General features: G+C 34.3%; 1 protein-coding gene across 1 annotated transcript in view; it reads left to right on the top strand.

Moving 5' to 3' along the window:
- LOC131159050 (probable UDP-N-acetylglucosamine--peptide N-acetylglucosaminyltransferase SPINDLY) overlaps positions 1 to 15,816 on the top strand; it is a 67,745-nt gene extending 51,929 nt beyond the window's left edge. The window contains exons 13-18 of the mRNA XM_058113856.1: positions 1,359 to 1,553; positions 10,374 to 10,468; positions 10,588 to 10,723; positions 10,828 to 11,045; positions 12,274 to 12,401; positions 14,688 to 15,816. Of these exons, the coding sequence (XP_057969839.1) occupies positions 1,359 to 1,553; positions 10,374 to 10,468; positions 10,588 to 10,723; positions 10,828 to 11,045; positions 12,274 to 12,401; positions 14,688 to 15,115 (1,200 nt within the window). The 3' untranslated portion in view covers positions 15,116 to 15,816. The remainder of the gene's footprint in view (positions 1 to 1,358; positions 1,554 to 10,373; positions 10,469 to 10,587; positions 10,724 to 10,827; positions 11,046 to 12,273; positions 12,402 to 14,687) is intronic.
- Positions 15,817 to 17,236: the final 1,420 nt, after the last annotated feature.

The following is a 17,236-nucleotide window of genomic DNA, read 5'->3' as shown; positions in this document are numbered from 1 at the left end:
AGGTTCCTTTAAGATCAAAGCATTCATTTGGACTTTTGACTCTAAACAAAAGTAATACAAATGACTTGTTACGGGTAAGAATACCCTATAATGCTTTCAGCCTAGATATTTGTATGATGTACTTTTGAGTCTGATGAAACTAATGCACCTTTTTTTTTTCTACATTTTCGGGCGGTACAATTGCCTGTCTACCCTGTTCTCTATTTTTGGTGAAACTTGGTTAGCCTCCCCAAGAATGGGTGAACATGTTGGTGCAGTATTGGGGTTTTGGAAAAAGTAAAAAAGGAAAGGCCTTATTGAATTGTGCAGTTTATGCTATTCGTAGGACCTTGTGACCGTCAATGCTCTCCAAAGGTACTGGAGCAGCACTTTTATAGTTGTTTTTTTAGCTGTTTGCCAGTGGATGTCTTGTCCTCCATAGCTTGTGTTATGATTTCTTTTCTTATGAATGGATTTTTTTCCTTTTATATACATATTCTACCTTAATTAAGCCTTATTCAACATTTTCTATAGGAATGATCAGGTTCCAAGTACATAGTTGTTAGAGATGATAAAAGAACATTCTTGGGGCCTCATATAACAGCTTTAAGCTTTTAGGTGAAGTGGCGATCTAACTTGGCATGAGAGCAACAGTTGTTAAGAGATTCTGTGTTCCATAGCAGTTGCCTGCATAAAGGGGTGTTGTTCATCATTTGTTGATTTCTACAGCGCAACCTGGCTGCACCTGCAAGGGATCTCTGGGGCTTGATATACATTTTTGGTCCAAAATGTATCAGCCCAAGATTTTAGGTCAAGTGGTATCTAATATGCTTATTTAGAGGGTTAGGTTTAGAGCTCAAACTCTGTTGTTGTTATTCTCTTAATTAAAATATAAAATTTCAGCATAAGGTATGGCGGGCCTCTGCTTTCTCCACTCTTCAAATCCAATAAGATGTTGTGTGTTGGCATGTTAGAGATAATTAAAGACCATTCTCGGGGCCTAGTCTAACAGCTTAAGCTTTTTGCTTTGGTGTTACGGTTCCCTTATGGATAACATTTTTACTGCTGTTTATGACTTTGAACTGACCCATTTATCATGACTTTGTTGAAAGATCAAATTCTTTGACTATCACCAATTGTGATCAATTTTGCTTGCATATTTGTCACATTTTCAGCCACCATTATACAATGGTCTCTCAAATGACTTCTTACAGGTTTCCATTGAATTAGTGTAATATGGTTTTTACCTCACTAAGCATCTTTTTGACGAATTGACTGCTATTGCATTGTTGATTCAAACAATGAATTTTTTAATGTGGTTGTAAGCTTTCCTGACCCTTTCACAAACAATTGGCACTCCCTTTTCCATGATGTTGCAGGCGGATGCAAAAACTATGAGATTTAAAGAGAGAGTTGTGAAAAAGGGTGGGATATGGAGAGACATATATGGGATTGATGAAAAGAAGGTTGCGAGCATGGTTAGAGAAGATAAGGTCGACATTTTGGTTGAGCTTACAGGTCACACAGCTAACAATAAGTTAGGTATGATGGCATGCCGACCAGCACCTGTTCAGGTATGTTAAGAGGGCCTACTCTAATTTCTAGTGTTTTTTTTTTAAAATGTGGATAATGTTGTTATAGAATCAATCTGCAGTATATTGCACTTGTGAAGCTACAAATGTGGAAATGACTGTGTCAATGTTGAATTGTATCTCCCTTGTTTTATAAGCAAGATGAAAGTATATTCTATTAAAGAAGACTCCAAAGCAGAGCCACAGATACTAAGCTGAGCTAGCAGTTACACAATGTTATGGCATTGAACTTGGATGTTCTGTTGAATTTATTACTATTATTTTTGGTGATGAAAATTTTAGAATTGGTGTGGCAACATTATTTTGTTATACAAAGCCAACTCTTGGATCTAGAGTTGCAATCTAAATTAAACTTGCTTTATTAGCCTATATATGGGTTCAAAGGGATGGAGAATGGGTTTGCATGTGATAATCTGAAAGTTTGCCTCCCATTTTCAATACAATGAATTTTTTTTTTTTTATACTAGTATAAGAGCATCCCTTTGATTTTATAAATTATGATCCTCTTTATCATCATGCTTCTTTCCTATTTTTCATGGTTGATTAGTTATTGGGTCATAGGTGACTCATTTGGGTACGCTATCTGAGGAAATTTGGGCTGGATACACTTATTCTTAGGGCTTTTACACGCAAATTTTCTTGGATAGTAGTAGTGAAAGTCATGGTGTTATCCCAAGAGGGGGGGTGAATTGGGTTTATAAAATTTTTTTTAAGTGTTATTACTAATTTTCAACCTTTTTAAACTTAAGCAAACACATAAGAATAACTTAATTTTAAATCAACCACAATCCAAACACAAGCCAAATACCAATCACAAACCAAACAATCAACCAATCAACCAAATCATACAATGCTTAATCAATTTGTGAGAGCTGCTACACTTGCTGTTTTTGAACTTTTGCCAAATTTCAGTTTGTAGCCCTGTATGAATAGTTTTTTAAGCACTTCTTAGTCAAGATTTCCGCAAGTGGTTAATCAACGTACTCCCTTAAGGTTTCCGCAAAATATTAACCAACGTACATTCTTAGATTAAAAGGTCTTCTTAATCTCAGTTTTTCAGCAAACCTGCACTTTGAAACACAATTTTTATATGCTGAAATTTAAATAGAAAAGGGTAGAGAGAGTGAGACCGAGATTTTTTTACGAGGTTCGAGTTATCCCCAGCCTACGTCCTCGCCTTAGGCAAGACCACCTAAGGATTCCACTAACTCGTTCCTTTGCGGGCGGAACAAACCGTTTACAACCCTCCTTTAGGGTGGAGCCCTTTCTCCAAGCGATACCCCACGCTCAGGTACGACGATCCAATCACCTGAACCGTCAAGAAACAAGAAATAAGACACAAATTTCTTTTGTACAAAGAATGCTCTCAGATAGAGCTGGTTAGTACAATTGAAAGTACTATATACTTCAATAACAAATATCAAAAGAAATAGAGTTGAAGCTCAAGAACAATTTCACTGGATTACTTCTCTTAGATAAGAATTAGCAATTCAGATTGTAGCGCTCAGAGAAGAATAATCAGCAGCTCAGAATTTCAGTAATTCTCAGATTGCAAGAGTGAGCAAGAGAGAACAAGAGAGCTTTCAGCTTAAGAGTAGATTTTCAATTGCTTGGTGTGAGTTTGATTTGTGAAAACATATATTTATAGGCTCAAAAAGGTTAATTCGTGTTGCCCAAGTTTATTGGGAGTATTTCCCAAGTTTTTACAAAATTTGGGGAACAAGAAACTTAATTTTGAATTTTAAAACTTTTAAAAAATATAGCTGTTAATAGTGTTTAGGCACCTAAAGTCTCGGGGTCAGTCGCCTGAGGTTCCTTAAAACTGTGTATTTTTAACTGAAAATAGGGTCAGGCGCCTGAGGTGACAAGGGTCAGTCGCCTGAGCCTACACTGCCTCTTCAGAAATTCATCAGGAAAATCTTCAGGTGCCTGAACTTACGCTTCAGTAGCCTGAACAGACAAATTTTCTGTTTTTAGTTCAGTTTTCAAAAACACTTAGCTCTCTTGCTTTGTTACTTATAAAAACATTATCCAGGGTTTTTAAAACAAGGTCACAAACCCTAATGAGCTTCAAAACATTTCCACATGATATTTAATATGAAGTACTTGCATAGTTTATCCTAAAGCCTAAACACTCTAAGCTTTGAAGTCTTCATATGAGTCTTTGCTTTGAATCCTCTTAGACTTGAGCTTGAGTCAACTTTAGGCTTCAATATGCTTTTGATCATTTTAGTTCACTTGAGCTTTTTTGGATCACTTTGAAGATTAATGTGGCTTTATGATCCTTGGTGATCTTGAACTTGCATTTTCTTTTGATCGTTTGAACTTTGTCAATTAAGCATTCCTGAAACATCATCACTTAGCAACACATGTTAAATCAACCTTCATTTGTTATCAAAACGAGATTCAAAAGCCATGTTAGGCCAACAAGTATCTTCTTCATATAGGCTACGCTACTTCTCAAGCATTTATTTTACGTATTTCTTTTTTTCAAATAACAAACGAAAAGATGTTATTAGATGAGAAAGAATGTACAAAGCCAAGGATAAGAAATCTTTCTAGAAGCCAAAGAAGATGATTTCTTTGGGCAGAATAGTATGATATTCTTTTATTTTTATTTTTTTTGAGCTCAGTGCAGAATAGTATGATTTCTTTCTGTGGTTGTTTTGGGTAGCCTTCTTCAGAAGTTCTCTAAATGATGGAGAACTGATAGAACTTTCTCCCTTGTTGTCGTTATTGAACAAATGTCATCTTTCTTCAGCTAGGGATACTTGGTCTTGGCATAGTTGTTAAATTGAGATTCGAATTGTGAATTGAAATCCCAATTTCATGAATCGAAAATCAAATCGAATCGTAAGATTCGGTGCAAAAATTGAAAAATCAATTCCTAATGACCTGCGCATATGTAAAACAAGTAAAATAGTAAAATACATTGAAATTTCAACAAATATGGATCATCAATGTTGATAATTGGAATGGCGTTTGCCTTCGAAGCAAGTTTTGTAGGTCTAAATCCTACCATTATACATGCATTGACAAAAATAAAAGTAGCCATATAAGCAAGATATAGCATGATCTAACCATTACGCCTTTATCAAGCATCAAGTTGAGCTAATTTCTATGAAACTATAACACTTGTTAGGTGACTCAGAACTAAAGCACCAAGTCTAAGAGTTCAAGATGCACTAAAAAGTAAGATGAGAACACAAAAAAAGTTTTTAAAAATTGAAATTCATGCTTATGGTGTAAGTTTACATGTTTAACAATAAAAAATTCATGCGTATGCTTTCTTTAAAAAACAAGAAGGAGAGGAAACAAGAAAAACTTAATGAAAAATTGAGCTTAATGGATTTTAAGGGAATGAATCAATGAAAAACAATAAAAAGTTGAACTTCATGGTGTTTAGTAAGAGAAGTCATTTTTAATGCATGGGCTTGCCTCTAATAACTAAGATGAGAAGAGAAAGAAAATAAAAAAACAAGCAAAACTAACTAAAATATAGGAACTGATGAAAATCAGATCTTCAAATCCAAAGAAGTGGAGAAGGCAACATGCCAACCGAAAGCTCACCCACCTAGTTAACTTTGGTTTTCTTCTCAAGACAGGTTTCCTTCTCTATCTCTGGTTTTCTTCTAATCTTGTCTAATGGCAGAAATAAGAGGTGCAGAATGAGAGGGCCAACAAACTTCTTTCTTCCCTCTTGAAGAACAAAATTATAAAATTCATGTAAATAGCAAATGGAAGGCCAGCATGAAAAAGAAAAGGGTTTAAAAATCTTTAAGTTGGGTTTTGGAGGAGTTGCATCCGAATATTACAATTCAAATGATTCAATTCGATTCACTGATTCACCTCGATTCACTGCCTTCTGTGATTCTCCCATGCAATTCGAACTGATTTATGCCTTTCTCGATACTGATCAAGACCCATAGTTGTTAGAATCATACGATTCTAACCACTATGGGTCTTGGGCTTTGGGTCATTCGGGGGCGCATTCTTGTGAATCATTTTTTGGGTTTTTAACCCGTTCCAAGTCTTGTTTTCCTCTATATTTGTATATTTGGAAGGCAAAGCTCTCCCAAAAATTAAGGGTTTGATTTGGTTGACTCTGCTTATTAAGATCAATATTAATGACCTATTGCAGGTTAGGACACCGTTGAAGGCCTTATCTCCAGATGTTTATGTGCTCCGTTATTTGAATTCTGAAACAGCATCACATCTGTTTTTGCACTGTGATTATGCTTGGGCTATCTTCAATAAATTATTTGGTGTGATGGGAGAAACTTGGGTGTGCCAGTGTCGGTGGAGGGGATATTGTCTACTTTTGAGGGTTTTGGAAGAAGGAAGGAGAGGGCTGCACTTTGCAAATGAGGCATTTTTGTAGTGTTGTCGGGATTATAGTTGGAGCATAATGTACGGGTATTTTTCGGGGAAAAAAAATTGAATTTGCAGCTGGTATGGGAGAAGATTCAATACTTGACCTCTTCTTTATGGTGTCTTGGCTTTGGATGCTTTAAGGGAGTTAGCTTTTCAGTGGTTCAACAAGACAGGAGGAATCTTTTGCTCTGATTTTTCCTAGTCTTTATTTGTTTCTTAGTTTACTTCTTTTGGTTTATTCCCGAATTTTGACGGGAGAAGTCTTATTCTCCTGTTTGAAACTTTTCCTATTATTGAAATCTCTTCTTTTGTAATCATAAATAAATAAAAGCCAAGAAGCAAAATCAGGTTATTAAGGCCTGTCAATCTCACTAAATATCTAAGGAAGTCAGTGCCCTTAAAACATCTTGCTTGTTTTAAATAGCAGTAGCAGGTAGCATGACGTATCAGTAATAGTTGTAGCATGAAATAGGAGTAGCGGATTTTACATAACGGGAAGTAGGTGTAACATATGTGAATTATTTTCAAGCACACAATTCAACTTCCTAACATCATTAAAATTAGGATAGCTTTAGGCCTAGAGATAGCGAACATCATTAGTGTGTATGCTTCCTAAATAAGCTTAGCAGAAGATCTTAAAAGACAATTTTTGGGAGATATGGATAGTATTTTACATGAGATACTATTGTCTGAAAAGACATTCATAGGAGTTGATTTGAATGGTCACATTGGAGACGATAATGTAGGATATGAGAGGATACATGGAGGCCATGGGTATGGGGATAAAAATAAGGCTGGTAATACAATCTTAGATTTTGCCATGTCTTACGATTTGGTTATATTGAATACTTGCTTTATAGAAAGAGAACAACACTTAATAACCTTCAAGACTGGGTATAATAAAAGTCAAATAGATTTCTTCTTAACTAAGAACGGGGATTGTCAATCTTGTAAGGATTGTAAAGTTATTCCAAGTGAAAGTTTGGCTACTCAGTATAGAATCTTAGTATTAGATATACATATTAAAAATTGGAAGAGGAGTAACATAAATCAACGCAAGAGAACTAGATGGTGGAACTTGAAGGGAGATAATATAGTAAAATTCATAGATAAAATGAACAAAGAGTGTGATTGGACAGTAGGGGATAAAGTTGATGCAAGTATTGTTTGAAATAAAATGGCAAATTCTATTGTAAGGATAGCAAAAGAGGTTTTAGGTGAGTCCAAAGGAAAATGCTTGGGCAATAAAGAAAGTTGGTGGTGGGATCAAGAAGTCCAAAAAGTTGTTAAGACAAAAAGAAATTGGTATAAAATGTGGGGAAATTGTAGAAATTTTGAAAAGTATAAAAAAACAGAAAAAAGTTGCTGAAAACAGAAAAAAGTTGCTGAAAAGACTATTAGTAAAGTTAAACGTAGAGCCAATGATAGTTTATATACTAAACTAGATACAAAAGAAAGAGAAAAAGACATTTATAAACTTGCTAGAGCTAGAGAAAGAAAATGCAAGGATTTTGGTGATGTAAAATATATAAAGAACGAGAGTGATATTGTCTTAATTAGAGAAGAAGACCGAAAAGAGAGGTGGCGGAGATACTTTGATAAGTTGTTTAATGAAAACTAAAATGAAAATTGAACTTGAAACTGACAAATGAGGTGAAGACTAAAAATAGGAGATTTATTCGCAAAATTAGAGTCCTTGAAGTTAAGATGACATTAAGAAAGATGAGAAGTGGGAAATCTGTAGGACCAGATAAAATACTAATTGAAGTTTGGAAATGTTTAGGGGATAAAGGAATTATTTGGTTAACTAATCTATTCAACACTATTATAAAAACCAAGAAAATGCTAGAAGAATGGAGGAAAAGTACATTAGTACTTTTGTACAAAAACAAAGGTGATATTCAAAATTGTAATAGCTATCGTGGAATTAAGATTATGAGTCACACGATAACGTTATGGGAAAGTAATTGAACATAAAATAAGATTAGAAACAAAATTCGGAAAATCAATTTGGTTTTATGCCTAGGAGATCAATAACAAAAGCTATTTATATTTTAAGAAGTTAAATGGAAAAATTTAGGGAAAAAGAAAAGGGGCTTGCATATGGTTTTTTTTTTTACCTAGAGAAAGCTTATGATAGAGTACCTAGGGAAGTTCTTTGCAGTAGATATATAGAGGTCATTAAAGATGTATGATAAAGTAGTGACTAGCATTAGGACTGTGCAAGGAGAATCTAAAGATTTTCCGATCACAATAGGTGTGCATCATTGTTCTACCTTGAGTCCTTATCTTTTTACTTTAGTAATTGATGAACTAACTAGGAATATCCAAAATGAGATCCTTCAGTGAATGTTGTTTGCAGATGATATCGTGTCGATTGATGATAGTAGGAGCGGAGTGGAATCTAAGATAGAACTTTGGAGAGCCACTTTAAAGTCTAAAGGGTTTAGGATAAATAACAATAAGACAGAATATATTAAATGTAATTTCAGTCATGTAAGGCAATAGAGAGAATATTAAACTTGATAATCAAGAGAATAATAGCATTGATAGATTTAGATATCTTGGATCTATTGTGCAAGCTAAAGGGGGAATTGAAAAAGATGTAGGTACATAGCATTAAAATGGGTTGGGTAAAATGGAGGAGTGTGTCAAGTATGTTGTGTGATTGTAGAATACCTTTAAAATTAATTAGAAAGTTTTATAAGGTGGCCATAAGGCTAGCTATGCTTTATGGTTCAGAATGTTTAGCAACTAAGAAACATGTACAAAAAATAAAGTTGTTGAAATGCAAATGTTAAGGTGGATGAGTGGTTTAACATTAACATAAAGTTAGAAATGAGCATATGCGTAATAATGTAGGCGTAGCACTAGTTGAAAACAAGATAAGGGAGGGTCGGCTTAGATGCTTTGGGCATTTGAAACCCAAGCCTAGTAGAACACTTATGAGGATGAGTGAGTGAGTTATTGTTTATGGCATGAAAAGGGGTAGGGGTAGGCCTAAAATAACTTAGAATGAGGTAGTGATGAAGGATTTAACGGTCCTTAATCTAATAAAGGAAAATGCTCTTGATTGAGTGAATTGGCGGAAAAAAATTCATGTAGCCGACCCCACGTAGTGGTCTTAAGGCTGCTGCTTCTTCTTCTTGTTATTGTTGTTGCTGTTGCTGCTTTTCAACTTCCTAACACTGTTTAGTAAGGGCGACAAATTTTACATTTATTTTCTACCACTATTGAAAGAAAAATTATATGTATATTTTTTATTTTTTTATTAACAATATTTTTCTTATATTAATTAACAAAAAAAAATTCATTATACACTCCACTAATCTATTAGGCACATAATGCATACAAATAATACACTAAATTAAAGAAGTTCTATTTGTCTATTTGTTAAAGTAGTGAAAATCTAATAAATTTTGACCAAGTTACATTGTATAACTATAGTCTAAGCTTTAAAATGATATACAATCATAAAATTTATTATTTAATAAATAAAGTACTAACAGCTTGAGCAAGAAAAAACTAGGAAAGAAAATAAGATTGAACTTGAAATATATAGAGAAAAAATGTCAAATTAATAAATTTTTAATAAATGCATTTCTTGTGAATATTTTTTTAAAAATTAAAAATTGATACCATTATCATCCTCACTATGTTTCCCTCCCACACCCTTCCCCTTGGACCATAGCTTATTGAGAATGATTTATGAAGGGAGAAAAAGTTCAAAATTTTTTGGGAAATATTTTTTTTTGGCATAACGTCTTGTCTATTGGTCATGTAATGGCTGTAGCATTATGTAATGGTAGCAGTCTGTAATGGGCGCTACAGCTGTAATTTTTCTCCCCTCCAATTTAGTGGGGTGTAACGGTATCAAGAACCTGAAAAACCATTATATAATGGCTGCGCTGCCATTTAAACGATGATTTTGCTGCAGAAGCCCTAGAGAAGCCATGTACTGCATCCTATCCAAAGCAAAGATAAAGTCGAGCCTTTTAGTTAAAATGCATGCATTCCATTGCAACCAAATAAATTTTAGTTAAGCAGTTAAAATTTATAATTAATACATTTTGATCTTCAGTTTTATCATATCCACCTAATTTGTAAACACCATGTGTTCCTATTCCTGCTGCTGCCCCCTGCGCCCCCCCCCCCCCTCCCCTCCCCTCCCCTCCCCTCCCCTCCCTAAACTGGTTTTTTTATATTTTTACCATTGCCTTTGTTTCATTGTTAATTAACATTTATTATGTAATTCAATGCTTGTATTTACTTTAGAGGCACAATTTGAACTTATAAGAAGGAATTTGAGCATCCTTGGATTTCTGTGGATGCATTGTTATGACAAACCTGTACACATTTTAAAATGGCAAGCAATATTTAATATTCCAGGTCTTTATTTTTAATGTTCAACTCTACAATTTTGTATAGGTGACTTGGATTGGTTACCCAAATACAACTGGCTTGCCATCCATTGATTATAGACTCACTGATTCACTGGCTGATCCTCCTGGTACTACACAGAAGTAGGTTCTTCTTCGCTATTGCTTTTAAGAATTCTTAACCATAAGCTTTGTGCTAAATTAGGTCTTGTTTCAAATTATGTTTTAGTTGATCTCTGCATCATGCTCTCTTTGAATGGCAGGCATGTTGAGGAGTTAGTTCGGCTACCAGAATGCTTCCTTTGTTATACACCTTCCCCCGAAGCTGGGCCCATTTCCCCAACTCCTGCTCTTTCCAATGGCTTTATAACTTTTGGCAGCTTTAATAATCTAGCGAAGGTATTGACTAGGGTGAAAATAAAAAATAAAAAAATCTGCTGTCATTGTAGTCTTGCATAATTATATTACTTAGTCTAATACCTACACCATTCATCATTTTTCAGATAACTCCTAAAGTGTTGCAAGTTTGGGCAAGAATACTATGTGCAGTTCCAAACTCCAGACTTGTTGTAAAGTGTAAGCCCTTCTGCTGTGATAGCGTAAGGCGCAGATTTCTTTCAACATTGGAGCAGCTGGGGTTGGAACCTCTACGGGTTGACCTTCTTCCTCTAATTCTTCTTAACCACGACCATATGCAAGCATATGCTCTTATGGACATTAGGTAAACCTTTAAGCTACTATGTTACAATGCTAGTGCTAAATTCCCTTTCTGCCACTTTTGAAGTTCAATGAAAAATGGTTAGGGAAGTGTTATGTGTCAATTAAGTGATTTGCATTGTTAATCTCTCTTTATCAGTGTGCGCATGTACCTGGACACACTACTTCTATACTTTTGTGTTCGGACGATTTTGGGATTAATATTTTTTGCTGTCATCATATTAACACCACGAACATCCTAACATTAAATGATTTTAGCTTTGTCCAATTATGCTCAAGGAAGTGCTTCCAAAAAAAAATAATTTTTTCATATTTGCAGATTTAATTTTGGGAAATTTGTTGTTTGTTGGAAAATATTGTGATAGATTTGATAAAAGTTGAACAATATTATAATCTTTCCCTACACCACATTTCGTACTTTGTTTATTGCTTATTTGTCCTAGACATGTCTCTGTCTTTGGATCCTGTGGTGTTCTGTCACTTCTTGTTAAATCTTCTAGGTTAATCCTCCAACTTAGAGTAGATATTAGAACTCCTCATCTCTTGAGAAGCAAACCAGAGCGGGATATGTCATTTTAAGGTTCTGCCATTTGACAGTGATAAAGGTCAGTTCTATATTAATCTCCTTACCATTTTTTTGGTAAGGCATTGCTGCCAGAATAGTGGAGGGAGAAGGGTGGGCTTGGAAAGAAATAGAAGTTCTTTTGAAGGATCAGCAATGCCCTTGCATATTATCAAAGCCAGCAGATTACTGCTGTGTAACTAGATGGCCTAGGGGCTTGTTCATGATAGACACTTACAATTCTTGATTTTTCTTTATACCTTTTACTATGAGTTATTTTTTTATCATTGTTTGTACGTTGGTGGCACCCCCATGGTGCCCTTTAAAAAAAAAAAGGGCAGCCTGGTGCACAAAGCTCCCGCGTATGAGCATTATCATTGCTGATTTGAAAGGTGATGAAAAAAGTCAATTCTACATTCAAGAGAAGTGGAACAACACTTGTTTGATTGCAACAGGTAGTCTTTCTGAGATCTTTGACATGTGTATGGCATGCAGCTTATGGAATAAAATGAATCAGTTTGATGGTTATTTTTTTATCAGTTATAATTGTGGGGGAATGATATTTAATTGGATTGTGTAGAATACAGTATGCATTTGTTAGGAGAATGTGCTCTTTTTTGTGGATTTTACTTTCTTTTTTTAAAAAAAAAAAAATTTCTTCTCTGTGTAGTTTGGATACTTTTCCATATGCTGGAACCACGACAACATGTGAATCTTTGTATATGGGAGTTCCATGCATTACTATGGCTGGTTCAGTACATGCTCATAATGTTGGCGTGAGTCTTCTCAGCAAAGTCGGTGAGTGACTGTCATTTCTACAATCTGGATAAGGTTTTCCTGGCATAGAATCTTTTTCTTGATTGCTCAATGATTACATTTTTCTTTTTTGGCCTATATCCTTCTGTTTGCCAGATTTTTCTTGTTTTGCAGTTTATACTATTGTGATATGTATATGTATTTTGTAAGAATAAGAAAACTGCCATCTTAAGTTCTGTAGCATGCAAGATCAAGAACCAAGAAGCCAACGCAGGCACCTAAAATAACGTTCCGGCGCCTCCCCTTCTAATTGTATTGTCAAGATAGCAAAGACCTAACCTTGCCATAGAATCAAGCACTGTTACTCCAAGCTTTTCAACTTTTTGTTAGGCTGCCACTATCTATGTGCATTTTTCAGTGGCATTTATTCATTAATTTGAGAATAGAACAAGACCAACTGAACTAACAAAATTTTGGGGCATGAAGGTGGTCTGAATTTTTGCATGGGACAGTCTTTGAGTACATCATTAATTTAGAACTTAGCTTGTTTGTGTATTTAATTTTCAAAATTGGTGTACTTGTAATGATTGCACCCTTGGCTCCTGGTCTTTGCTATACCTCTTATCCTCTGATTGAATGCATATGCTTTTATATGATTATGCCATGCAATATTATGAAATAAAAATATGTTTTATAATTTATGTTTCACTATTTTTGATTTCTTAGTTTAGATTAGATTTATGCTTAATAGAGTGAATAGTAACAGCTATGAGGCTTTTTATTGTTTAGCAACAAAGAAACAATGTAACATTCAACTATGTGGGCATATGTTGTGTATAACTTGATTTATAATTTTGGTTAAAATCACCTAATACATTTGTATGTAGGATTTTGAAGTCAACTGTGAATCTGTATGTTTTTAACAGGTTTGCTAATGCCATTACCATTACCATAAATGGATTCACGGATGGTATAATTGTACTTTATGTAGCATCTGAAAGAACTGCAACCATTCTGTGCACAGATCACCACCTCTTTTTTAAAACAATGTTTTGTACAATTACAGTCTGTACTTCCATTTTATGCTTCAATTATCTTGTTTAAATTTAGTTGTGTTCGTATTTGAAAGAGTTCTGGCCATATGTCTATACCAGTTTGGTTGAGCATTCCCCCTTTTTCTTCAGCAGTACATTGTTGTTTTCCTTACATGTTGGTATATATGCCTAATTAAGTTTTGGCTCAATTCAATTCATAATTATTTTGGCTCATCTCCATGTCTAATTAAGTTTTTTTTTATAATTCATTGTTTCCTTGCGAACATGAACTTCTGAAGTTCCATGGCATTCCATTTACATTCATGCATTCTATATATCAACCGTATGATTTTTTGTTTTTTTTTTGGGTGCACCCACCTTTCCTTCTTTTCATGTTCACTCATCTCTTCCTTTTTTTCATTACATGGTTGCATAGCATGCAAACTGTCCGGTTTTGAACCACCCAATGTCCAAAAAATTTCTTAAAAATAACTAAAACAAAAATAAATAAATAAATAAATAACAAAAATAAAAACTGACATGAAGATCTTATCTTAGGGAAAATTTTCATGCTTTTCTTTTAGTGTGTGTAAGCTTGCTGCACATTGTTGATCACAACCTAACTGCTTAAGCTTTCAGGTAATTGGTAATCTAACATGGTATCAGAGACGGGTTCCAATCCTGGGACCTGCGGTTTATGTGCCCACCAGGAGGTCCTGAGTTCTAGTCTTGTTGCCCGTTTTTAATGTGTTTAAAAATCATTGCATTCCCTGCAAAGCAATGGGTGTTATTTATCATTTGTTTCTCTCCATGTGCTATCGGGCTGCACATATGTTTGTGTGTGTGGTATTTTTTTTGTTTGGGGGGGGAGGGTATTGATACACTTTGTTGACCCACAACCTAACAGCTTAAGCTTTTAGGTAAAGTGGTAATCAACATGTGTGTTTTTTCTTTTCTTTTCTTTTCTTTTTTTCCTTTTTTTTTTTCTTTTTAGAGGTGGGTGGGAGGGGACGTTTTACATGGCAACTAATGGATATGTTGTGCTTATTGATTCCCAATATAAGAGAATGTTTTTCCTATAGTTTATTTTCTGATCACATAAGCCATAATGCATTGGACTTTTTTTTTGGAAACTGGTGTCAAATTCATATAGTTCTTGGCAACCTGCAGTTTATTTATTTTAAATGTCGACATTCCTAACAATTGTGTGTGGGTGTTACTTCACATTTTTGTGCAACTATTGCTGACTTTTATGGCACATTCTTAAGACATGAAGTTTTTTTATTATTGACAGGGTTGAGACATCTCATTGCTAAAAATGAGCACCAATATGTCCAATTGGCACTGGATTTGGCATCTGATATTGCCCGTCTATCAAATTTGAGGATGAGCCTCCGAGATCTCATGTCAAAGTCCCCTGTCTGTGATGGACCAAACTTCGCTCTCGGTTTAGAGTCAACATACCGGAAAATGTGGCGCAGGTACTGTAAAGGTGATGTGCCATCTTTAAGGTGCATGGAAGTACTACAACAGCAGGAAGGTTCTGAAGAGCCAGATGTCAAGTTTTCTGAGCCAACAAGGATCACGTTGCCAAGAGAGAGTCCTCTTGGATCTGCTAAGACCAATGGATTTAATCTGGTCTCACCATCCATGCTGAATGTCTCCACCCATGAGGAGAATGGCCAGTTGAATGGGACTACCAACTTGGGCAAATTGAGCTAGCTGATCTTAAACTTGATTTATTTGGAATGTTGGAGGCTTTCTTAGTGATTGGTGGAATATATATTATACGCCCTGCTTGGAATGTGTATTACCTTTGTTGTGCCAGATTAAGCCTTCAGTAGAGTATTGTTGTTGAGGCTTCTCCCGCTGAAATTGGGGCTTGGGTATTTATGTCAGCAACTGCAACATAGGGTAACATTCGAGTACAAGATCAATTTTTTTCGGGAAAAGAATGCTGGGTGCTGGCAGTGCTTCATTGTTTATCAATGCGATTCAAAGCAATGCCCTGGGCTGCTATTGCATGGTATGTTGCGTTCCTTTCCCTGAATCATAGAAATTAGTGATTGTAAATTACAAGGATATTTTTTCCCCCTCTTTTGGAATATGGCCTGTTCTTTGATTTTAGAATGGCATTGTTGGTCAGTCACTTGGGGGTGTTTTAAGTTGTATCTTGAGTTTGTGTATGCTGGTTACTTGAGAGTTGAGATTATATACAGCAGAAATGATAAAATAGAGCTGCAATTCTAATTTTTGAGTCACTCAATTAGAAGATACAGGGGGGCAAAACTTGCAGTTTAGGCCGATTCCAAACCCTCAAATTCGTGTTCATTTAATGGAGACTTCTTGCTCCATTGAACTCTTTCAATATGTGAACTCTATGTGTGAATTTCCACCATAAAAGGAATTATCTCAATTCAAAATGCTCGTTCATTATGTTGTGCTTTGCAGTTTAGTTAGGGATGTGTTCTCATCGACTCCGCATTGCCGCTTTCTCCTATCGAAAGAAAATAATATACGGATCAAGATAAAAGGTTTTCACTAGCTGTCCCGTGTCAACCCGATACTTGATCCTCTTTCTTAATTTTTAGTGCAATTGTATTAATCATAAGAAGACATTTTCTCTGGATTTTGGAATGGCATTGTTTTCACTTTGATCATGTTGGAATATGGCTTCTTATGAACCAATATTTTGGATTAGAATTATATCTATCTGGTTTACAAAAGATGTAATCATAAGTACAATGAGCATCGAAAAAAATTTAATACATATGGAATATACAAAGAATTATAAAATGGGAGTGCTTATTTTCATTCTGTTTATATTGGGATAAAATTGCCCTAGTTTTTGTATTGTTGATTTTTTATATTATTAATTTTATATAATTTGTAATATTGAAAAGGGCTTTTAGGCAAACCTAGTAAAATTGATAAAAATATCGAATTTGATATGCTTAAATTGACTTATAATTGAATCACATATTAAATGAATTGAATATGGTTTAAATTTTTTTAATCCTCCTCTAAATGAGTTGGTTGACGAATTTTATCTAATCGTTTATCAATTAATTACTGTGTTTAAATTCATTGATAGTTCCATTTGTCCATATTTATTAAACATCAATTTAATTAACATAAGTTTTATTGGTCAGGGTCTAATTAAACATTCTTAACTCTTGCATTATTGAATACATCTTTGGGTTTGTTTCATGTCCGTATTCAAGCTCAAGTTTGAATATTCAATTTTCTCGTGATTAAAATAAAACTCTCTAAATTCATGTTTTGAGAAATAAAAATTATAATTTTGTGATTAGTTATTAAATGTTCGATAATTATTAAATTATAATTTTAAAAATAATTTAAGTTATTATCTTACAAAATAAATTGTTCATGTAAAAGCATTATATTAGAGATGGGAATGGCGAATTATTGGCTATCTATGACGAATTATTCTATTTGAACTATTATAAATTCACACATTAAATTAGTCGGGTATAAATTGTAATATTTTTACCCAATGATCCGCCTAATTCATCACGGATCGGATAAAAAAAAAAAAAAAGGTTTTTCTGGAAGGACATTTCTTTATTTTTTAAAATATTGGTGGAAAAATTTTCCACAATATTGTGACTTAAATTTAAAAACCTTAAAACTATAACTAATTAAATAAATTAAATCTTTCACGAATTACATATTGATATTCTTTCTTCAGGTGATCAATGAATAGAGCATCAGGGGCATGTGGTAAAATATTAGTATATTTCCTCTTCAATCATTTATATCTAACAGATTCTCTTGTTTTGGTGTGTAATTTTTTCAATACACGCTGTAAATATTGAATGA

The sequence above is a fragment of the Malania oleifera genome, chromosome 1, assembly GCF_029873635.1.
Source record: "Malania oleifera isolate guangnan ecotype guangnan chromosome 1, ASM2987363v1, whole genome shotgun sequence".
Classification (NCBI taxonomy): Eukaryota; Viridiplantae; Streptophyta; class Magnoliopsida; order Santalales; family Ximeniaceae; genus Malania; species Malania oleifera.
Note: the sequence above shows the minus strand (reverse complement) of the source record. Positions and strands in the feature narration are given on the sequence as shown.